At 42.1% G+C, this 25,028-nt stretch overlaps 1 protein-coding gene across 2 annotated transcripts in view; it reads left to right on the plus strand.

Annotated features, from left to right (window-relative positions):
- Window positions 1–380: 380 nt before the first annotated feature.
- Window positions 381–25,028, plus strand: part of ZSWIM8 (zinc finger SWIM-type containing 8) — a 158,874-nt gene continuing 134,226 nt past the window's right edge. The window contains exon 1 of one of the 2 annotated variants that reach the window (XM_073560052.1): window positions 381–1,519. In XM_073560052.1, the coding sequence (XP_073416153.1) occupies window positions 1,342–1,519 (178 nt within the window). In that variant the 5' untranslated portion in view covers window positions 381–1,341. The remainder of the gene's footprint in view (window positions 1,520–25,028) is intronic. The other variant, XM_073560051.1, reaches the window with a different exon arrangement.

The following is a 25,028-nucleotide window of genomic DNA, read 5'->3' on the forward strand; positions in this document are numbered from 1 at the left end:
ATTTACAATAAGCTACATTATATTAAAAAATTGCAGGTTCAAGCACACAGGTAGAAGGACTAATATAAAGTGTAAAAAAGGGAAAATGGTTTTGAAAAAAAAGATATTTTTTTTAAGTTCAAATCCTCCCACTTTTCCAGGAACATTATTAAACTCGTAACACATATTTGGTATTGCTTTATGCCCATTTGACCAGACTGATAAAGTATTATTATATTTATACCATACGGTAAACGCTAAAACAAACAGAATTAAATGGTAGAATATTGTTTTTTTTCAGTCACTTTGCACATTGAAAGCGAACAAGGAGCACAGCCAACCCGAACCCTGCTGTGAGGGGGAGGTTAGCAGCGAGCTGGTGCCCTGAGAGTCCTCCTGACATCATAGATTCCGGCCGCGGTCCAGACTGTCGCTTCCCGTCCTCTGTTCTTCCTCTCACCGGGTCTCTCTGGTGAAGGAAGCCGGAAGTAGCGGGGCGGAAACCGGGATCAGCTGATCGAGCTGTCCCCAGGTAGAGCCGGGGAGAGGAAGCCGAGGCTGGCAGGCGGGTAGGCAGGCTGGCGGGGGAGGACTGGTAGCTGGATGGAGGACGCCTCTGACGAGCAGCGCTATACCACAGGGTGCACAGAGAACGAGGACGGCAGCGCACAGGCCCCGCAGCAGCTCTCTCCCGGCCACACGGGGGCAGTGTCACCAGCACAGCGCTGAGCAGTAGGGGGGCTTTTGTTCAGTCAGAGGAGCTGATAAATCCCCTCCGGGGGCCCTGACATCGTCCTCCAGCCCCGGCCTCAGCAGCTCCGGCTTTTCACACCAGAGGCAGGCAGGAAACAAAGGATACGGGAGAACAAAGAGCGGACAGAGGCAGCTGGCCCGGCGGCTCCAGGTGACAGCAGCTCCGGGACCTGACAGGAGACAAAGCAAGAAGTCCTCCACCAAGATGTGAAGTCGCCATTTGTGGGGGGCAGGAGCCAGGTTGTCACGTTGTCGGGGTCTCTGGTTTGGGAAGTTGGTGCAGCACTTGTATGAGCGGAGCCATGCAGCCCCTGGGCTGTGGCGGGGGGTCCTGGGTGCTGCGGCTCATCGGTACCCAGAGACGCTCTGTCATTTAGGTGTCGATCGGTGACTGACGGGGGAAGGGTCGGGCATGAAGATAAGCACAAGAGTCCAGTGACCCCGGGGAGGCGATGTGAGACACCGCTGCCTGGATCTTTAGAAGAGACCCTCTATTTCGTCGTACAGGAACGTTCCCACACACCGCTGACTGCCGGCCCCTTTATATACAGAGGTTTTTAGTTTGTGGTCCTGTGCAGACGTCCTCGTCGGTTTAGACCACTGGATGTAATGGAACTCATGTTCGCGGAGTGGGAGGACGGCGAGAGATTTTCTTTTGAGGACTCTGATCGGTTTGAAGAAGATTCTTTATGTTCTTTTATCTCCGAGGCGGAAAGTCTCTGCCAAAATTGGAGAGGATGGCGCAAACAGTCGGCCGGGCCCAACTCCCCTACCGTCAAAATGAAAGGTGAGTCCAACTTTATTTCCATCTGATTATAGAATGGACCGTGTAAAACTTGTTTGTTTTTTTTGTAAAGAAAAAAGTCTGTGTTGCCTATAGCAACCAATCTGAAGATTTCATTATTCTAGAACATATTTGAAAATAACAGAAGTGATGTGATTGGCAGCCGGGGCACTGGCATGAGGCCTATTGTAATATTACATTTTCCTGTTTTCTCTCGTGGTCTTCATGTTTCTTTAAGTTGGATGATTGAGTATTACAGAGTTTCTTCGTATCTAATGTTGATTCTTTTTAGCATTGCTAATAGATTTTGCATCATTTCTGGCCAATGCCATCTTGGTTATTACTCTTGATGACCAAGTCACTATTGTACAATGCCTATACTCTAGGGGGGCTTTGGTAGTCCACAGAACTTTAAATACATATCAGATTTATTCTTTGGGCTTTTTTAGGGGTTATTTAAATACGAAAATGTTGTAGATGTTGCAGTTTGAGGGCTTGATAGAAAAGCATTCAGCACTACACTATTCAATGGTGTCATTCTATTGTCTATCCCATTATATACAATGGTGTCATCCTAACGCTGTATACTTGTGTCAAATCAAATTATCATTGTGACCGTCTCTGATATTGCACAGTTTCATATGCAATTGTTGTTGAAGATCATGAAATGTTGACCTCTTGTTTTTATACATATGACTAGCTGAAGAGCCTGGTGTTGCCTGGGCATAGTAACTCACTGTTTGTTACGCTCTCTCCCTTAACAGTCCCGCTCTCCATCCACCATCATGCTCTCTCCTTCCGCAGCCCCGTTCTCCACCCACTGTCCCGTGCTCTCCACGTGCCGTCCCGCTCTCCCTCTGCAACCCCGCTCTGCAGTCGCCAGTGGGCGGGACTATGTGGAGTGGACGTGGCTATATAAGCACACACACACAAACACACACATATATATATATATATATATATATATATATATATATATATATATATATATATATAATATACATAGATATATATACAGTACAGACCAAAAGTTTGGACACACCTCATTCAAAGAGTTTTCTTTATTTTCATAACTATGAAAATTGTAGATTCATACTGAAGGCATCAAAACTATGAATTAACACATGTGGAATTATATAATTAACAAAAAAGTGTGAAACAACTGAAAATATGTCTTATATTCTAGGTTCTTCAAAGTAGCCACCTTTTGCTTTGATTACTGCTTTTCACACTCTTGGCATTCTCTTGATGAGCTTCAAGAGGTAGTCACCGGAAATGGTCAACCAACAGTCTTGAAGGAGTTCCCAGAGATGCTTAGCACTTGTTGGCCCTTTTACCTTCACTCTGCGGTCCAGCTCACCCCAAAGCATCTCGATTGGGTTCAGGTCTGGAGACTGTGGAGGCCAGGTCATGTGGCGTAGCACCCCATCACTCTCCTTCTTGGTCAAGTAGCCCCTACACAGCCTGGAGGTGTGTTTGGGGCCATTGTTCTGTTGAAAAATAAATGATGGTCCGACTAAACGCAAACCGGATGGAATAGCATGCCGCTGCAAGATGCTGTGGTAGCCATGCTGGTTCAGTATGCCTTCAGCTTTGAATAAATCCCCAACAGTGTCACCAGAGAAAACAGAAAGCAAAAAACACAAATATCCTGAACTAAAAGTAAAAAATATACTGCAAATAATGCATAAAGGTAATAATAATAATAAGGGTATTTAGTAAACATAATTTTGATCAAAATTATGTACAAGCCATCCCGCCAAGTCACGTGACGTGGCGGGATGGCTTGTACATTATTTTTATCAAAATTATGTTTACTAAATACCCTTATTATTATTATTACCTTTATGCATTATTTGCAGTATATTTTTTAGTTCAGGATATTTGTGTTTTTTGCTTTCTGTTTTCTCTGGTTAATGGTCATGTGTTAAGATGCACTTACATTGTGCATACACATTAACTTGTCTCAGTTCAGATTTGTTTTTTATTTTTTTTGTTTTTTAACAGTGTCACCAGGAAAGCACCCCCACACTATCACACCTCCTCCTCCATGCTTCATGGTGGGAACCAGGCATGTAGAGTCCATCCGTTCACCTTTTCTGCGTCGCACAAAGACACGGTGGTTGGAAACAAAGATCTCAAATTTGGACTCATCAGACCAAAGCACAGATTTCCACTGGTCTAATGTCCATTCCTTGTATTCTGTAGCCCAAACAAGTCTCTTCTGCTTGTTGCCTGTCCTTGGCAGTGGTTTCCTAGCAGCTATTTTACCATGAAGGCCTGCTGCACAAAGTCTCCTCTTAACAGTTGTTGTAGAGATGTGTCTGCTGCTAGAACTCTGTGTGGCATTGACCTGGTCTCTAATCTGAGCTGCTGTTAACCTGCGATTTCTGAGGCTGGTGACTCGGATGAACTTATCCTCCGCAGCAGAGGTGGCTCTTGGTCTTCCTTTCCTGGGGCCGGCCTCATGTGAGCCAGTTTCTTTCTAGCGCTTGATGGTTTTTGCCTCTGCACTTGGGGACACTTTCAAAGTTTTCCCATTTTTTCGGACTGACTGACCTTCATTTCTTAAAGTAATGATGGCCACTCGTTTTTCTTAGCTGCTTTTTTCTTGCCATCCATTATACAAATTCTAACAGTCTATTCAGTAGGACTATCACCTGTGTTTCCACCAGACTTCTGTACTACACAACTGATGGTCCCAACCTCATTTATAAGGCAAGAAATCCCACTTATTAAACCTGACAGGGCACCCCTGTGAAGTGAAAACCATTTCCGGTGACTACCTCTTGAAGCTCATCAAGAGAATGCCAAGAGTGTGCAAAGCAGAAATCAAAGCAAAAGGTGGCTACTTTGAAGAACCTAGAATATAAGACATATTTTCAGTTGTTTCACACTTTTTTGTTAATTATATAATTCCACATGTGTTAATTCATAGTTTTGTTGCCTTCAGAGTGAATCTACAATTTTCATAGTCATGAAGATAAAGAAAACTCTTTGAATGAGAAGGTGTGTCCAAACTTTTGGTCTGTACTGTATATAGATTTAAATAGATATAGATAGATATATATATAGATATTTATAGATTTGTTACAGGTAATCTCTGACATATAACTTCGTGTCCATATATTGTTTGCACTTATTGCATACTAAGTTACTATGCATTATGAGTACTAGTGAAACAGTTAATAAGAATGCAACTAAAGTTAAGGGGAAGCTATCAGATGTTGACTCATTATTTAAATAAGGTTTTTATGTGTTTCATTTTTTTTTATTTTGGAAACATTCCTCCCCCATATCACGATCTTTATTCTAATAAAAATGCGTAATCTTGCAATATTCACACTGGCCACTGGGGCTTTTATTCACTTTAATTTCTTGTCCTTTCAAGAAGAGTTTCAGCAGGAACATTATCGTCAGAGGACAGCTTACAATGCCAGGTAACACACATCTACACAGAGGACCCATTGCAATGGGTGATGGCATTGCTGACCTTGCTCCCTTCACAGTGCCCTTTACACAAGCTCATTAGAGATGGGGCTGAGAGTTGCTCATTGTGGCTTTGTAAATTTGTTTCCTGAAATAACTGGAGCCTAACAATCCTCAGTGTCCAACGTGGAAATTACAAACTTGCAGTATTTATTTTTAATACAGATTGTGATGTCTGAGTAAAAAAAAAAAAAAGTATCATTGCCAAAAATTAAAAAAACATCCCATTTTTTTTGTTTGCTAATTTATTTTATTTGGTTTCAGGATCACTATTTTATCATTTCTATAAGATATTTAATCATATAATGATATATGATCTTCCTGTTTTGGGTAAGAATAGCAGGGCTGTAATTAAGATTTATTCTTGTTCTTCTTAGAAAACAAATGAACATATACCCCGCTATAAGTAAGTAAAAAGCAATAGTGTATATTAATAATATACGGTTCTTAATAAAACTGTCTTTGATTAAAAGGGTAAAACCCATCTCTCCAGCGCCAACGTGTACCCAGTCAGGATGGTCCTAACCGCTAAGTATTAGACCCTTACCATGTGTAGTATTATAAAGTGAGAGTAGTTGGGAGAAGCAATTTGCCACCTTAAAAGACACTGTCGAAATTCGGGCGCAGTCAGACTGCTGTATAAATTGGACCAAGATCGGAACTCTTTGCACGGACTGGCCGGCAGCTGTCCTGACCCGACCGTGACAGCTGCTTAGAAATACATGAAGCTGTCGCACTCTGATCGGGATAGTCACCGGCCAGTCTGTGCACTGCTTTCCAATCTCTGTCCCGTTTATTCGGCTGTCTGACTGCGCCCTTAGGGCAACTCGTTCTAAAATCCCTTACTCATTGGGTTTTTTTTTTATTCTTTTGCTCAGGATCAAGGAATTTGATTATTTCCTTTCTTTAGGCTAATTTTATTCAGGTTTTTTTTTATCCTCTACTCTACTTAGCATCTACTGCGTCTTTTTTTTTTTTTTTTTTTTTTTTTATTCCTTAATACTGATAGGCATGGCCTCAATTAATGTAGCCATGTTAAATGTTGGGGGATTTAATACCCCACAGAAATGTTCTCAGATTCTATATATGCACATAATGGGAGGGCAGGTCTCCTTTCTACAGGAAACCCATTCAAAATCAGAGGTGAAGAACCGCTATTATACACATTGGTTTCATACGAATCAGATTTCTAAATCTACAGGGGGTTACCATTGTCATCCATGAGAATTTACCCTTCAGATTGTAGTGATCAGATGGAGATGAGAATGGACGATTTATTTTTCTGAAGGCCTCAGTTATTAACCAAATTTATACATTAGCTAAATAAAGATCAAAAGGAAATCTGTCAAAGGTACATGAGACGGCTGGAGGGTTTGATGGAAGGTTTACTGGTTGTGTGAGGAGACTTTAATCTGACGGTGGATAAACTACTAGACTCTTCTGTTGGTAAGTCCTCGATCCCATCCTCACCCAATTGGAAAAATAGTTTAGCCTATAAGCAGTAGACGTTTGGCGCATTTTACATCCGAAAGTCAAAGACTTTACCTACTACCATCAGTCCACAAGTCATACAGTAGAGTTGACTACTTTATGACCAGGCATCACCTCTTAAGTTGGAGTCCCTCTGCATCTGTTGGCACCGTGAACTGGGCAGACCATGCCCCGATTTTGTTCACTTTTCAACCACCAGGTTCTCTCTGACTGTAGCAGTGGCGCCTAAATTGAAATATTTTACAAGATACTTTAAAGGGAACCTGTCGTGTTCTTTTAAGCATGTAAACTGTCCCCAGTGTGGTGTTAGTGATGCAGTGTGCAGCACTAACATGTTTTTTTTAAATAAAAATGGTGCTGTGATCCTGTGCAAAAAGCACTTTATATATTTAGATCGTACCTGCTCATTTAGTCATAGGGTGTGCTTAATTTTATTCAGTCACAGTGAGCGCCTCCCACACAATTTGAATGATGTTGATTGCGCCACCGTCACTCAAATCCGCTTTGAAAAATCCCACGCTTGCGCAGTGTTGATCAGGGAGCTCTGCATGCGCCGTGACGAGCCACTCCCCGAGTGTGCGCAGTTAAGCTTTGTAGTACCCAGTTTCACGGTGCAAGTGCGGGAAGCTGCTTGTCACTGCGCATGTGCGGCTCCCCTATTGACACTGTGCAAGTGTGGGATTTTTCAAGGCTGATTTGAGTGACCTCTGGAACATCATTCAAATTGCGTGGGCGGCGCCAACCATGACCGAACAAAATGAAGCACACCCCTATGACTACATTCTAAAACGAGCGCCTTTTACCTATATATCATTCATTTGGACCTCTGCAGGCATAGCAGATGAAGCCTGACATATTGCCGATGCATTTAAAGATTATTATAAATTTCTATATAATATTACATTCCAATATTCAGATATTTTCCCAACACACCTCTAAATAAAGGTAGACCAATATAGTGAAGAAACTGCTCTCTCCTCCCTATCTGATGACATAAAGAGCTCTCTAGAACAACCTCTTACTCCACCTCTTAACCACTCCAGTGTTCTGTGTTTTTTTTTTCCCCTCCTATTTCACCTGTGTTGTTTGTGTTGCTTAAAATCCAAGTCCCATGCTCCCTGTCTGACACTCACCTTCTGGCATTTTCATCTGTTTTCGCTTCCGCTCTGTCCTTCTGCAGTTTGTGACCTGCCGGCAGCTCCAGTATTTCATGGAGCGAGCTGGAGGTCACTAACCGTTGTAAGTCTATGAGAACCTCGTTCTGGCTCTCAAAGACTTGGATTGAGAGCTTGTGACGTAGCTTTTGACTTCCTGCTAGTCAGAAGCTGCGCTCACAAGATAGCTCTGCTAGACATGAGCGACTCTGAAAAACTGTGAGCACGCCAGCAGGTGAGTATACAACCCCTGGCAAAAATTATGGAATCACCAGCCTTGGAGGATGTTCATTCAGTTGTTTAATTTTGTAGAAAAAAGCAGATTACAGACATCACAAACTAAAGTAATTTCAAATGACAACTTTCTGGCTTTAAGAAACACTAAAAGAAATCAAGAAGAAAATATGTGTTAGTCAGTAATGGTTACTTTTTAAACCAAGCATAGGGGAAAAATTATGGAATCATTCAATTCTGAGGGAAAAAATTATGGAATCATGAAAAACAAACAAAAAACACTCCAACACATCACTAGTATTTTGTTGCACCACCTCTGGCTTTTATAACAGCTTGCCGTCTCTGAGGCATGGACTTAATGAGTGTCAAACAGTACTCTTCATCAATCTGGCTCCAACTTTCTCTGATTGCTGTTGCCAGATCAGCTTTGCAGGTTGGAGCCTTGTCATGGACCATTTTCTTCAACTTCTTCCACCAAAGATTTTCAATTGGATTGAGATCCGGACTATTTGCAGGCCATGACATTGACCTTATGTGTCTTTTTTTCAAGGAAAGTTTTCCCAGTTTTTGCTCTATGGCAGGATGCATTGTCATCTTGAAAAATGGTTTCATCATCCCCAAACATCCTTTAAATTGATGGGATAAGAAAAGTGTCCAAAATATCAACATAAACTTGTGCATTTATTGAAGATGTAATGACAGCCATCTACCCAATGCCTTTACCTACATGCAGCCCCACATCATCAATGACTGTGGAAATTTGCATGTTCTCTTCAGGCAGTCATCTTTATAAATCTCATTGGAACGGCACCAAACAAAAGTTCCAGCATCATCACCTTGCCCAATGCAGATTCGCGATTCATCACTGAATATGACTTTCATCCAGTCATCCACAGTCCACGATTGCTTTTCCTTAGCCCATTGTAACCTTGATTTTTTCTGTTTAGGTGTTAATGATGGCTTTCGTTTAGCTTTTCTGTATGTAAATTCCATTTCCTTTAGGCAATTTCTTACAGTTCGGTCACAAACATTGACTCCAGTTTCCTCCCATTCGTTCCTCATTTCTTTTGTTGTGCATGTCCTGTTTTGGACACATATATTGCTTTAAGTTTTCGGTCTTGACGATTTGATGTCTTCCTTGGTCTACCAGTATGTTTGCCTTTAACCCGTTTACTCCCAAGGGTGGTTTGCATGTTAATTCCTGGGCCAATTTTTACAATTCTGACCACTGTCCCTTTATGAGGTAATAACTCTGGAACGCTTCCATGGATCCCGGTGATTCTGACATTATCTCGTGACATATTGTACTTCATGTTAGTGGTTAAATTTCATTCATATAACTTGCGTTTATTTGTGAAAAAAATGGAAATTTGGCGAAAAGTTTGAAAATTTCGCAATTTTCCAACTTTGAATTTTTATGCTCTTAAATCAGAGATATGGCACTCAAAAAACTTAATAGATTACATTTTCCACATGTTTACTTTACATCAGCACAATTTGGGAACCAAATTTTTTTTTTTTTGTTAGGAAGTTATAAGAGTTAAAAGTTGACCAGCGATTTCTCATTTTTACAACACCATTTTATTTTTAGGGACCACATCACATTTGAAGTCACTATGAGGGGTCTATATGATAGAAAATACCCGAAAATGACACCATTCTAAAAACTGCACCCCTCAAGGCGCTCAAAACCACATTCAAGAAGTTTATTAACCCTTCAGGTGCTTCACAGGAATTTTTTGAATGTTTAAAAGAAAATGAACATTTAACTTTTTTTTCACAAAAAAGATTACTTCAGGTTCAATTTTTTTATTTTACCAAGGGTATCAGGAGAAATTGGACTGGAAAAGTTATTGTGCAATTTGTCCTGAGTACGCCGATACCTGATATGTGGGGGGAACCACTGTTTGGGCGCATGGCAGAGCTCGGAAGTGAAGGAGCGCCGTTTGACTTTTTCACTGCAAAATTGGCTGGAATTCAGATTGGACGCCATGTCACGTTTGGAGAGCCCCTGATGTGCCTAAACAGTGGAAACCCCCCACAAGTGACCCCATTTTGGAAACTAGACCCCCCCCAGGAGCTTATCTAGATATGTGGTGAGCACTTTGAACCCCCAATGGCTTCACATAAGTTTATAACGTACAGCCGTACAATTAAAAAATCATATTTTTTCCACAAAAATGATCTTTTCACCCCCAATTTTTATTTTCCCAAGTGTAACAGGACCCCAAAAGTTATTGTGCAATTTGTCCTGAGTACGCTGATACCCCATATAGGGGGGTAAACCACTATTTGGACACATGGCAGAGCTCGGAAGGGAAGCAGCGCCATTTAACTTTTTTGGCTGGAATTGAGATCGGACGCCATGTCACGTTTGGAAAGCCCCTGATGTGCCAAGACAGTGGAAACCCCCCAATTCTAACTCCAACCCTAGCCCTAACCCTAGCTCTGACCCTAACGGGAAAATGGAAATAAATATATTTTTTTAAATTTTATTACTTTTCCCTAACTAAGGGGGTGATAACGGGGGGTTTGATTTACTATATATGGTGGGTTTTTATTTTTGGCAGCTGTCATACGCCAAAAGACGCTTTTTATTGTAAAAATAGTTTATGCATCACCAGATTTTGAGAGCTATAATTTTTCCATATTTTGACCCAGCGAGTCATGTGAGGTCTTATTTTTTGCGGGACGAGTTGACGTTTTTATTGGTACCATGTTCGGGCACGTGACTTTTTTGATCGTTTTTTATTCCGATTTTTGGGACGCAGAATGAACAAAAAACAGCATTTCATGAATTTCTTTTGAGGGGTGCGTTTACACCGTTCCGCGTGCGGTAAAATTGATAAAGCGGTTTTATTCTTCGGGTCAGTATGGTTACAGCGATACCTCATTTATGTCATTTTTTATGTTTTGGCGGTTTTATGCAATGAAAACAATTTTATATAAAAAAATAATTATTTTTGCATCGCTTTATTCTGCGAGCTGTAACTTTTTCGCTGATGACACTGTGTGGCGGCTCGTTTTTTTGCGGGACAAGATGACGTTTTCAGCGGTACCATGGATATTTATATGCGTCTTTTTGTTCGGCGGTATGATGATAAATCATTATTTTTTGCTTCGTCTTTTTTTATTTTTTACGGGGTTCGCTAAAGGGGTTAACTAATGGGACAGCTTTATAGGGTGGGTCATTATGGACGCGGCAATACCAAATATGTGTACTTTTATTGTTTTTTTTCTTTTTGTTTTTTTATTTTAAAGAAATGAATTTATTAGGGAATATTTTTTTTTTATTTAGCGATTTTTTTTTTTTTTTTTTTTTTTTTTTTTTACTTTATTATAATGACCCATTGGGGACATCACTGTCCTGTGACAGATCGCTGATCTGTCACATCACAGATCAGCGATCTGTCACAGGCACTGCTGCAGGATTCCTCATGCCTGCACTCTGCGGGCAGTGAAGAAGCCAGCTCCCTACAGGGCCCCGAAGGTCCCCGTCGCCATATTGGATCTGGGGACCTGCTGGGAAGGCGACCCCCGCAGCGGCGCTGCACATCGCGCTCCCTGCCGATGCTTCCTTTAACCCCCGGTACACCGCGATCATTTTTGATCGCGGTGTGCCAGGGGTTAACATGTCGGGGGCGGTCTGTGACCGCCCCTGACACATTGTGCCAGGTGTCAGCTGTGATAATCAGCTGACACCCGGCCGCGATCAGCTGCGCTTTCCCCGTGAGCGCTGCTGATCGCATAAGACGTACTGTTCCGTCCTTGGGACTTAGGTCCCAGGTCACATGGACGGAATAGTACGTCTAATGTAGGAAAGGGGTTAACAACCTTGCCATGTTGTTTGTATTTGGTCCAGATTTTAGACACAGCTGACTGTGAACAACCAACATCCTTTGCAACATTAAGTGATGATTTTGATTTACCCTCTTTTTTTAAGAGTTTGATAATCCTCTCCTTTGTTTCAATTGACATCTCTCGTGTTGGAGCCATGATTCATGTCGCTCCACTTGGTGCAACAGCTCTCCAAGGTGTGATCACTCCTTTTTAGATGCAGACTAATGAGCAGATCTAATTTGATGCAGGTCTTAGTTTTTGGAATGAACTTTTACAGGGTGATTCCATACTTTTTTCCCTCAAAATTGAGTGACTGCATAATTTTTCTCCTATGCTAGGTTTTAAAAAAGTAACCATTACTGACTACCACATTTTTTGTTCTTGATTTCTTTTAGTGTTTCTTAAAGCCAGAAAGTTACCATTTGAATTGACTTTTTAGTTTTGTGCCATGTCTGTAATCTGCTTTTTTCTACTAAACTAAACAACTGAATGAACATCCTCCAAGGCCGGTGATTCCACGGTCAGGGGACTTAAGTTTAAAGCACCAATCCAGGGGTGAAAAAACAAAATGCTGGAGCTGTGCTTTAATGAAGAAGTGGTGTTAGGGTGCTTTCACATTACGTTCTTCGTCCACGGTGGGGCATACGTCCCGTAGGAGACTTTATCTGAGTGTCCTCTTCCTGTTGGCGTACACTCCCGAAAAAGTACACGGCAGAGCTCGCATTCTCTCCGCCGTCACCATTACAGTCTACAGTGGGTGCGTCTGGGCCCTGTTTTGGACGTATGCTTGACGGGGACACAGAACTCAATTTGAAAGCACACTTAAGTTAAGTTGTCCCAGACCTCACAGTAGAAGAGCAATAATCTACAAGATATTTGCTGCACAGCTGACGGCACTCTTCACCATGGTATTCAGCTCTGTTAAACCCATTCCCTAAACAAACTTTGGAGGCTCACATTTCGGTTATAACAAAACCTAGGAAGAATTTGACTACTTGCTTGAGTTATCGTGCAATCGCCCAAATATTATTGTGCAATTATATAGATGAGATTGGCCCCTCACTCACCTTACCTTACACATAACAATTAGGTGGGATTTGTTCCTCATAAGGAGGTGATAATCCAGATTTTCGTACAGGTATAGGGGGTCAAAAGATTTATGATATGAGCATTTAATAAAAAAATCGGATTACAAAAAGTCCTTATAAATTCTCACTTTCGACATCCTTAACTGAGCTAAAGGATCAGTCGTGGTTTTCTTATTTACAATGGCATATTTCAACCTTCCAGCAGGTCTCTGTGCTAAGAACTGAACTTACTCCTTTTGAATAACTTTTCCTTCAAGACTTTACACCAAGACGTCCCATCTCTCAAGTCTATTCAATTCCCTCCTCTGACGCCAATTGTGATGCACCCTGGTTCGTAAAGGAATGGCAGATGGACATTGGGTCGGACTTCTCTGAGGAGCAGTAGAATAAAGCAAGCACATGCTGCTACTCATGTTATGTCAGGGCAGGAATAAAATACAAAATCATCACTAGATGGTTCCAGTGCTCAGTTGATCTACATAGAATATACCCCTCAGTTTCCAAACAATGTTGGAAGTGTGAAAAGGCAGATGGTACTATGCTCAATATATCTTGGGAGTGTTCCTCAATTCATCAACTTTAGAACAAAGTTTGGTGTGTTTCAATGTCTCTGGTGAAGATTTATCTGGATCCCCTCAGTTTCGGCTTATCTTTATGCTTCCAGGTTCTTTTAAAACTGTTAAAAATGGGTTATTCAAACCCAGCATAACCCATATCCGCTCCGCTATTTAGAAAAGATGTCACACCAGGATACCTACCTCCTTCTATACAGGAGTGGGCCTCGGAGATGGTTTCTGCTTATAACAAAGCTCAATCTGACAGATTTTATAGAACTTGGAAGAGTTGGATCAAGTTTAGAGACTTTAATGAATACTTATCCGCAGGGCTGTGGAATCGGGAAGCCAAACCTGCGACTCCAACTCCTCAATTTCCCTTGCACCGACTCCCACATATATTGCTTATATTTAAGTGAAAAATTTATTGCAGTACAATGTGAACATCAGACATTTAATCGTTTTTATGATACAATAATCAAGATATTTAGAACATAATATGTATTAATTGGAATACAACTGTAGAACACCAAAAACTGTAAAAAATTGTAAATATGTGAAACACTATGTAATATCGATTACATGTATAGATATATTGTGTGTGTGTGTGTGTATATGTGTGTATATATATATATATATATATATCACTATGTAATAAACTATGTAAGTGGCAAAAAACAGTTTTCAACAAAAACATACTAAATAACATTTGTGCAGTCTATGAATTTGTTCAAAGGCCAGGTTCACATAGCGTTAACACATCCCGTTCAACGCATAGCGTTGCCGGGCTGCATTAACGCTATAACATAACGCGATATGCGTTATGCTATACCTCTAGCGCTGATGATTCATCAGCGCTAGCGGTGACGGAGCCTTAGACGCTGCCGCCCGCGTCCGAGGCTCCATCAGTGAATGACGGCACATTGCGAACGCGTGCCGCTTTACGGCAAGCGTCGTGATGCGCCACATAATGGGGGTCTATGGCAGCGTTAACGGACTGCGTTACACCGCGGTGTAGCGCAGTCCGTTTAACGGACTGCCTTAACGTTGTGTGAACCCAGCCTAAGAAATGGAATTGCCTCCATCAGATCCTCCTTCATAGATGACCTCAAATCTGACCTAATAATTTTAAGGCTATAGAACAACCTCTCTACACTAACTTGGGTTGGAGGCAAAGCCGTAACCACATGGGCAACAACAATTTCCAAGTATAAAAGAACTGCCTCATGCACAGTTTTGATGAATGGTTGAATTTTTCTATTTCTTTGAGAGCAAGTGAAACATTTTGCTGAAATATGGTCAATCTGCTTGCTATAGGAGACGGAGTGAAAACTTTTTCCTTGCGGCAACGCTTTACGTGCTCTATGTCATCCAAATGCTTGTCAAAGTCAAACTCCTCATCTGAAGAGGATGAAGATTTGGCAGCAGTAGCACTGTCAGGACCCAAGTCCTCTTGTGCCTGGCAGTCCTCCTGTAGGCCACTCATCCTGACTGCTACCTCAGTCAGAGCTTCTTTTCCTTTAGTAAGCTGTTGATCATCAAGCAGTATACGATGACTTGGGTCCATATAAACAACTGCCAGAAAATTTTTATTTTCCAATAGCTGTGTCTCTCTCCATTTCATTGAAGCAGAAATGTTAAATCCTCAGCTTGTAATGTTTTAGTCACGGTAAATAGGTGATTAAGCAATTCCTTCAATTCAGCCACCTGTGTCCATTGACCTTCATTTAGGGATACCTGAGGGTTCGCCATATCTATAAGAAACAGTTTTAGTTCAAGCAATCGCTCAATCATTAAGTAAGTACTGCCCCACCGAGTGGCTTGATCGACAATTGCCCCTTTCCCAGCACGTCTCTTCAAGATGGAATCAATGTTAGTGGTTCTGGCGGCAATAACCAATTTCCTCACATTTCCAATCAGATTTCCAGCATGTCCCTCTTGCAGACTATCTCTTATTGCCAGCTGCAGCGTGTGCACAACCAGGGCTGTGGAGTCGGTAAGCCACAGTTGCGACTCCGACTCCTGGATTTTATCAGGCTCCGACTCCGGCTCCGACTCCTTCATAAATGGCCAATTCATAACAACAAATTTACTGTTGTAAAATATTAAACATCGTGCTTATTCAGTTTCTCACCATCATAAAAGTAATCAGACCACTTAGAGCAAAAACTACATTTATTAGAATACAATTAGAATATAGTAAATAACTTTTATAAACTTTTCTAAACTGTAAGTAAATATGCAATAAACACTTTTATGCAGTTAATAAGAAGAAATCTATAAATTTGTCCTCAGAAAAAGTATTGCCTCTGTCAGATCCTCCTTCATGGATGCCCTCAAATCTGATCTAATTATTTTGAGAGCAGAGAACAACCTCTCTACACTAACTTGTGTTGGTGGCAAAGCAGTAACCACTCGGGCAACATCTCTGACAATGTCAGGATACAGAGGAATCGCTTGTTGCACTGTTATTTTTGATGAACGGTCAAATTTCTCAATTTCTTTTAGTGCACATGAAAAATTCTGCTGAAATGTACTGGCTGTGTTCCTTGATGGGGATGACTCTTCTTCTACGCGGGAACGCTTTGCACGGTCCTTGTGATCCAAATATTTTCCGAAATTAAATTCTTCATCAGTTGATGATGAGGGTGAAGATGTGGCAGGACGACCAAATTCTTCTTGTTCCTCCTGACTGTTCTGCAACCCTTTCATCCTTACTGCTATTTCAAACAGAGCTTCTTTTTCTTTACTTAGCTGTTGATCATCTAGAAGAGTCCGATGCATTGGGTCTACATAAACAGCTGCCAAAAGAATGTTATTTTGTAATAGTAGCTCCTCTCTCCGTTTCATTGATGTAGCAATGCCACTTGCAATTAACCCTCCTCTTTGGGACAGGCGAAACATCAGGTTCTTCCACTCCTTTAAGAAAATACCTGGAGTTAAGTCCTCTGCTTGTAATTTTTTAGTCACTGTAAATGGGTGCTCTAGCAATTTTTCCAGCTCAGTCACCTGATTCCACTGACTTTCATTTAGCGTCAGTTGAGGGTTAGCCATGTCTACAAGAAAGGTTTTCAGTTCAACCAAGCGCTGAATCATTAAGTAAGTACTGCCCCATCGTGTGGCTTGATCAATAATTGCCCCTTTTCCAGCACGTCTCTTCAAAATTGAGTCAACTTTAGTGGTTCTGGCAACAGTAGCCAATTTTCTCACCTTGCCAATCAGTGCAGCAGCATGTCCTTCTTGCAGACTGTCTCTTATAGCCAGCTGTAGCGTATGCACAACACAGCGCATGTGATGAATGAAAGAACATATTGACACAGTTTCAACAAGATCATCTAAACTATCATGTTGCTGTTCATCTGAAGCAACTTCATTTTGCTCCTCGGTTACAATACTGTGTTCCTCTATTTGAAACATTTGTGTCTGTGGACCCAGAATGTTCTTCTAGCTGCTGGTCACCATCATTACTCTCATTCATTAGCTTAATAGTACTTATCATATTTGAAGCATTGTCAGTTACGACAGAAAGAACTTGCTCTTTTTTAAGTTCATAGTCTTGCAGAACCTTTTCCACCAAGACCTGGAGAAACTCACTGGTGTGATGAGCTTTGGTGTCTTTTACTGCCAATGTCTTGGTAACTATTTCATTTTTGTCACAAACAAATCGGACATTGATGGCAAAATAGTTCACTCTGTGACGTGTGCAGGCATCCATTTTAAGAAACAGAAAGCGTCCCTTGAGAGTTTTTTAAGTTCTTCCTTTTGTTTAAAAGCTTCTTCGATTACTAATTTTCTAATATTCTCTCTCTCCAGAGAAACACCAAGCTTGCGGGCCATTTCCCCATTCAGACACAAAAGCTGGTCGTGAAAATAATGAAATAGGCACACTATCCTTTACAACAAGCTCTATGATCTGTTTTTTAAATGTATCTACTGTCATTGTCACAGTAACTTTGTCACTGACAAAATATCTTGCAACTGATGGCTGCAAAGTTCTCTGCTCCTTTGTTTGGCTGGAAGAGCTGGGCACTGGTTCATTGGTTTGGATGTGCAGTCTTTCTCATCCACTGCTTTCAGTACTTCTGGATGAAAGCGCTGTAAATGTCTCTTTAGATTAGAAGCTCTGGTAGGAGCATTTTTATCTTTGCCTGAATATGCACTTATCTTGGCTTCACAGCATTTGTTTTCGTCTGGATCATTTGTCATACACTGACAGACATAATGTTTTCTATCTTGAGTGATGGTGAAATGTTCAAATACAGCTGATTTAATGTGATGCTTCTTTGACATTCTCAGGTTTTTAATTCTGCATTCACAATCCAAATGACAATTGTTTTTCCTAAAAACAATTGTACAAAATTATTGCCAGGTCGTACAACTGATATAGTGGTCAGTAATACTGTTATTATTCCTCATGTACTCACAGTTAACTGATGCAAAGTTTGTTGAAAGGATAATACTTCTTACAGTCTTCCTCTTCTGAGTAGCAGGCAGCTGTGAGATGCTTGGAAGACGCACACCTAGTATGATCTAGTCTAGAGGAGGAGCTTTACTACTAAGAATTTGCAACACATTTTCACTTTCAGTTTCATACATTGTAAGTAGGAGGGTTGGGGCAGCATGAGGTTAACCAAGTATAAGATTAGATAAGGGCAGTGGAGAACAGTGACACACAAGAAGTAAGAAATGTCTCTATCTCCAGCAGAACTGCTTATCACTGTTGTTCATAGTTTTATAGAACATATATATTTGAGTAACATTTATAAAATTCATATGAAAGTTCAATTATGAAATATTAATACATTTTTTTTAAAGCTGGAGTCGGTACATTTCTACCGACTCCGACCAAAACTAACTCCGACTCCACTACTCCGACTCCACAGCCCTGTCACAACACAGCGTATGTGATGAATATGAAAAACGTATCCTCAAAAAACGCAGCAAAAACGCTGTGCGTGAATGTAGCCTGAGATCAGGAATAGAACAGGCATTTATAGGACATTTCATAACTTTCCCAAATTCCTATGAAAAAATATTCAGCACATTCTGCATTGAACTACTGTACCCAATTTATTATATATTAGCTGAAGAGCCCGGCGTTGCCTGGGCATAGTAACCAACTGTGGTTAGTTATAACAAATTATAATGATTATATTGCACATAAAAACCGTGCATCTAATCCTATCCTGTGTGATACTGACTGCTGAGCCGTGTATCTAATCCTATTCTGTGTGATACTGTCTGCTGAGCCGTGTATCTAATCCTATCCTGTGTGATACTGTGTGCTGAGCTGTGTATATAATCCTCTCATGTGTGATACTGACTGCTGAGCTGTGTATCTAATCCTTTTCTGTGTGATACAGACTGCTGAGCCGTGTATCAAATCCTATCCTGTGTGATACTGGGCTCCCCCTGCAGTCTGTGTCAGAGGGTGGTCTGTGTTGGCACGGTAATAAATTGTGTTATTTCCAGCTTTACAGAAGGACGATAACACCATAGAAATGATAAGAATAATAGGCCTCAATTACCACAACTGTCTACAAAGAAAATTGTTGCTGATAGCAACCAATCACAGCTCATTTTTCATCTTTTAAACAGCTCTGGGACAGCGTGGCGAGTTTTGAGTGGCGACTTTTGTGTTTCAACTTTTATGTGGCGAGGATGGTGTATGTGTGGTGAAATGTGTGCTGAGGGTGGTATATGTGTTGAAGCACGTGGTAGTGTGTGGCGCATTTTGTGTGTGTTCATATCCCCGTGTGGTGAGTATCCCATGTCAGGGCCCCACCTTAGCAACTGTACGGTATATACTCTTTGGCGCCATCGCTCTCATTCTTTAAGTCCCCCTTGTTCACATCTGGCAGCTGTCAATTTGCCTCCAACACTTTTCCTTTCACTTTTTCCCCATTATGTACATTAGATAGGGGCAGAATTGTTTGGTGAATTGAAACGCGCGTGGTTAAAATTATGCCTCACAACATAGCCTATGACGCTCTCGGGGTCCAGACGTGTGACTGTGCAAAATTTTGTGGCTGTAGCTGCGACGGTGCGGTTGCCAATCCCGGACATACATGCATACATACACACCGACATTGAGCTTTATATATTAGATTTTAGGAGTCTGAGTTGGTCCATTTTATACCGACAGCACCGACTCCGACTCCACAGCCCTGCTTATCCGTGCTCTTGATCTGATTTTTTTTGGAAGATGAGGCTACCTTAGATCTCTGTACCCATTCTCTCCCCTTTTCCTACTATTTTCTTCTTTGTCGTTTTTTTTTTTTCTTTCACCCTTCTCTTATTTTTCTTGGGGGGGGAGTTGTATTATAACTGAAATGCAATATTAAACAATATATCACGCCTTTGATTCAATACTTTATGTTGCAGTAATACTGATGTGATGCAAATATTGTATGAGGTCTTGTGAGATATTAGCAACAGTTTTGTGTTTGTTTTTCCTCATATAATTGACAAATAATTTGCTTTATATGTATTTTATTAATTGTTAGTACAGTAAACAAGTTGATGCAAAAAAAAGAAAACGCCAAACAGATATTTAAAGGGAAGGTGCCATCCAAAAAAATTTTTTTCAGCAATTGAAAAAATGTAAAGAATTAATGTTTACATTTTCTTAAAAAATATTATCATTTGTTTTTAATTTTGCAAAATATGAAAAATAATTTTAAAAAGTTTGGCATTTCCACTTGTTAACACTAGGGGGAGCAGCTACTGAAATCTGGCACAAAAACCTATGACATCTAGGAACACAGTGAGCAGCCATTTTGATGGGGCCTGCAAAGTTACTGACTGTCTTTGCATGTAAAGTCTGGATCAGAACGGCCATCAATCAACCTGATCCAGACTTTGCAGGCAAAGACCCCATTCCCCTCCTCAGATCCTGTCCTGGCGATGTGTGAAAGTGAGGCGACAGGCGCAGTCCGGGGTGACGCTGGGAAGCAGGATGGGGGAATTGTAGCCATACAGTAACGATAAAAATGAGACCCCTCTCTTCAGCTGCCTCCCTAGCCCTCCCCTGACTGCACCTATTACCCCTGACCCGTGTGCAGGTGCTCAGCCAGAACCACCCTAGAATGGGTCCCCTTTTAGCAGATAATACTGCCATAGTGTTCTCACATAATACCGCCATATACTTCACACATAATGCCGCCATATAGTTCATACCACCATGTAGATCACACATAAAACCAGCAGGGTGACAGCAGCACAGAGTATTTCAGGAGAGCAGTATCACACGGGATAGGATTAGATACACGGCTCAGCAGGCAGCATCACACAGGAGAGGATTAGATACACGGCTCAGCAGGCAGCATCACACAGGATAGGATTAGATACACGGCTCAGCAGTCAGTATCACACAGGATAGGATTAGATGCACGGCTCAGCAGTCAGTATCACACAGGAGAGGATTAGATGCACGGCTCAGCAGTCAGTATCACACAGGAGAGGATTAGATACACGGCTCAGCAGTCAGTATCACACAGGAGAGGATTAGATACACGGCTCAGCAGTCAGTATCACACAGGATAGGATTAGATGCACGGCTCAGCAGTCAGTATCACACAGGAGAGTATTAGATGCACGGCTCAGCAGTCAGTATCACACAGGATAGGATTAGATACACGGCTCAGCAGGCAGTATCACACAGGAGAGGATTAGATACACTGCTCAGCAGACAGTATCACACAGGAGAGGATTAGATACACGGCTCAGCAGACAGTATCACACAGGATAGGATTAGATACATGGCTCAGCAGTTAGTATCACACAGGATAGGATTAGATACATGGCTCAGCAGTCAGTATCACACAGGATAGGATTAGATACACGGCTCAGCAGTCAGTATTACACAGGATAGGATTAGATACATGGCTCAGCAGTCAGTATCACACAGGATAGGATTAGATACACGGCTCAGCAGGCAGTATCACACAGGAGAGGATTAGATACACGGCTCAGCAGACAGTATCACACAGGATAGGATTAGATACACGGCTCAGCAGTCAGTATCACACATGATAGGATTAGATACACAGCTCAGCAGTCAGTATCACACAGGATAGAATTAGATACACGGCTCAGCAGACAGTATCACACAGGATAGGATTAAATACACGGCTCAGCAGGCAGCATCACACAGGAGAGGATTAGATACATGGCTCAGCAGACAGTATCACACAGGAGAGGATTAGATGCACGGCTCAGCTGGCAGCATCACACAGGATAGGATTAGATACATGGCTCAGCAGTCAGTATCACACTGGGGAGGATTAGATACACAGCTCAGCAGGCAGCATCACACAGGATAGGATTAGATACACGGCTCAGCAGTCAGCATCACACAGGATAGAATTAGGTACACGGCTCAGCAGTCAGTATCACACAGGAGAGGATTAGATACACGGCTCAGCAGACAGTATCACACAGGATAGGATTAAATACACGGCTCAGCAGGCAGCATCACACAGGATAGGATTAGATACACGGCTCAGCAGACAGTATCACACAGGAGAGGATTAGATGCACGGCTCAGCAGGCAGCATCACACAGGATAGGATTAGATACATGGCTCAGCAGACAGTATCACACAGGAGAGGATTAGATGCACGGCTCAGCTGGCAGCATCACACAGGATAGGATTAGATACATGGCTCAGCAGTCAGTATCACACTGGGGAGGATTAGATACACGGCTCAGCAGGCAGCATCACACAGGATAGGATTAGATACACGGCTCAGCAGTCAGCATCACACAGGATAGAATTAGGTACACGGCTCAGCAGTCAGTATCACACAGGAGAGGATTAGATACACGGCTCAGCAGTCAGTATCACACAGGATAGGATTAGATACACAGCTCAGCAGTCAGTATCACACAGGATAGAATTAGATACACGGCTCAGCAGTCAGTATCACACAGGAGAGGATTAGATACACGGCTCAGCAGTCAGTATCACACAGGAGAGGATTAGATACACGGCTCAGCAGTTAGTATCACACAGGAGAGGATTAGATACACGGCTCAGCAGGCAGTATCACACAAGACGGTATTACAGATATGCCCACACTGTTGAAACTTCCAGCCCCCCCATACACTAGACTATGGGCTGTATAAGTCACTGTCCTCCTCAGACAGCCATAAAAGCTGTCATAAAAGGGAAGGTGTCAGATTACCGGAGATCACTGGGGCTGTGAGTGAGGAGACCGAGCAGAAGAACACAGTACAGCAGGAAGCACAGGGCCGAGCCTGGAGCAGGACAGAGGAGCATAGAGGAAAATCACCCGCACTCACCACTCTCCATCCTCCGGCTCCAGTGAGCGCTTCTCTCCTCTGCTGACCACCTTCTCCATATCTACAGCCTCTCCTCACAACACAGGACCTGTTATGCCACAAGTGGTCCTGTGATAGAGGGTAAGTGGAGCTCAGCAGATAGCACTGGGCTACAGTAAAATGGCGCCCAGCCACACCTACAGCAGTGAATGGTGCAGCCCACAGGGGCGTGCCCAGTTCACTGCTAATGAGGCTGCAATGTGGGGTCGGGAGCCGTCCGCAGTCTCCTATGTCCAGGGACGGCCATATTTGCAGACTGTATGAGTCCTCCACAGATCTGCAAATCAAGATGGCAGCGCCCAGTGGCTACATTAAAACATTATTACAAACAAACCATAAATCCTGGTTAGTACAACATTTGCTGAAACAACATGTTTTGTTACTTACTATTTTTTTGCAAATTATATAAAATTGCGGCACCTTCCCTTTAACACACAAACTTGCTTTAAACAATAGGCCTTTTTCTGTCGGTTCCTTTACAATAAGGCCTGTTTCACACTTCCGTTTTTTCAAATCCGTCAAAATCCGTTGGTTTCCGTAAAAAAACGGATCCGCCATTTTTTTGCAGGATCCGTTTTTTTTGTCCCATAGACTTCCATTAGTGGTTACCGTGGATCCGTCAAAAAAACGGATCCGTTTTTTTAAAAACGGATCCGTTTGCATCAGTTTCCGTCAAAAAAACGGAAACGGATCCGTTTGGCGGACACAAAAACGGAAGTGTGAAACAGGCCTAAGCTGTCACCTGGCTCACGCTGCTCAGAGCACAGGCAGCATCAATCAGATTTTGGCTGCAAGATCACAGCCAGATATAGTTTTCTCTGAAATGTTTCAGCTGTTTTTTACAATAGTTTATCTATTCCAAAGTTTTTACAATCGCAGACCTGGCAAATATCTAAAAGACGCCCTAATATCCTGCACTGATGGTGCTGCCAGGCCTCTTGTTTCCCCTGGTGAGTCATGGTCTGGGGAGGAGGTCTATCCCCAGGTGACCTTTCTCCTTAAACTCCCCAGGATTTCCCTCACTGTATGGAGAGCCTTGCTGTGCACTGTTAAATTTCTTTTAATTTTTTTGGCAGTACAATACACTGCACTTGGTTTGCCTTGGAAATAAACAATCTGGATTAGTTGCCGTACTTGGCAGGAAATCTCATGAAAGCGCTCAAATATTGTTCCCTTCCTCCGTGTCTTTTTTCTTTAAGTCAGTGCACTATGACTTTGTAGTCTGTTTTGCCAGTAAAATGAATATGTTGTAGAAAGTCTAAATTTAAACCATGTGTGGTTATAGCAGCCGAGCTTGTATGTAGGCAGTGGTCCTGGTAGTCTGCTTCATTGGTGTTAGTGATGGTTAGCTCGCCCTAAGCCCTGCTTGTCATTAAACCATGGGTCGTCATCAAATGACCATAAGGCCTCATTCATACACAACTTTTCTCTTTTTAAAATTCATGAAAATAGCATCCAAATATACAGGATTTTTACTTGAGGGTTTGGTGACATTTTATTTCCCGACATGCTTGACGTTCAACAGAGAAAAATCCATGCCTGGGAAATGCATAGTTTTGATCAAACACTAGTAACACCAATGTTGACAAAAAGCTAAACAAAATGCCTTTATGGCTGTATAATGTGCCTGGGATCTAGCTAAACAGCAGTACATTGAATAGGAACATTGAAGTGAATGTCCCACCATGTGCATATGTCCAATAAGGCCATAAAGATGGTATGGGCCATTCACTTATTACATGGAAAGAGCTGAATAGTCTTTTTTTTCTCTTTTTAATCTCATTAACACTAAAATATAATGTATATTTGCTCTCGCTATTGTAAGCTGTGTATTGTGGTTAAGGCCCCATTACACATGATGATGGCCCAGCGATCCCACCAACGATCCGACATGATGGGATCGCTGGGACATCGTTAGGCTGATCACTGGTGAGCTGTCACAAGACAGCCCCTCCAGCGATCATGACCAGCGATGCTGGACACTGGTTTCTAATGTAAACATCGGGTATCTAAGAGCCGCGCTACTGGATACCCGCTGTTTACCTTGGAAACCAGCGTCCAGCGACTCTGATCGCTGGTCTCTCGCTGCCACACGCAGCGAAGCGTACTGGCCAGCGGGAGACCAGCGATCGAAAAATGGCCCTGGCCGATCGAGCACGATCAGCGATACCCGGCCGGGGGGCCGGTCATTGATCCCCATCACACACTGCGATCTCGCTGGCGAGATCGCTGTGGCGTCACAAAATCAGCGATCTCGCTAGCCTTTAGAGAACTTTGTTAGTGCATTTTCTACCGTTACTGGGGGAATTTGTGTTTT

The sequence above is a fragment of the Dendrobates tinctorius genome, unplaced genomic scaffold (assembly GCF_039654945.1).
Source record: "Dendrobates tinctorius isolate UK_male_01 unplaced genomic scaffold, ASM3965494v1 ptg000292l, whole genome shotgun sequence".
Lineage (NCBI taxonomy): Eukaryota > Metazoa > Chordata > Amphibia > Anura > Dendrobatidae > Dendrobates > Dendrobates tinctorius.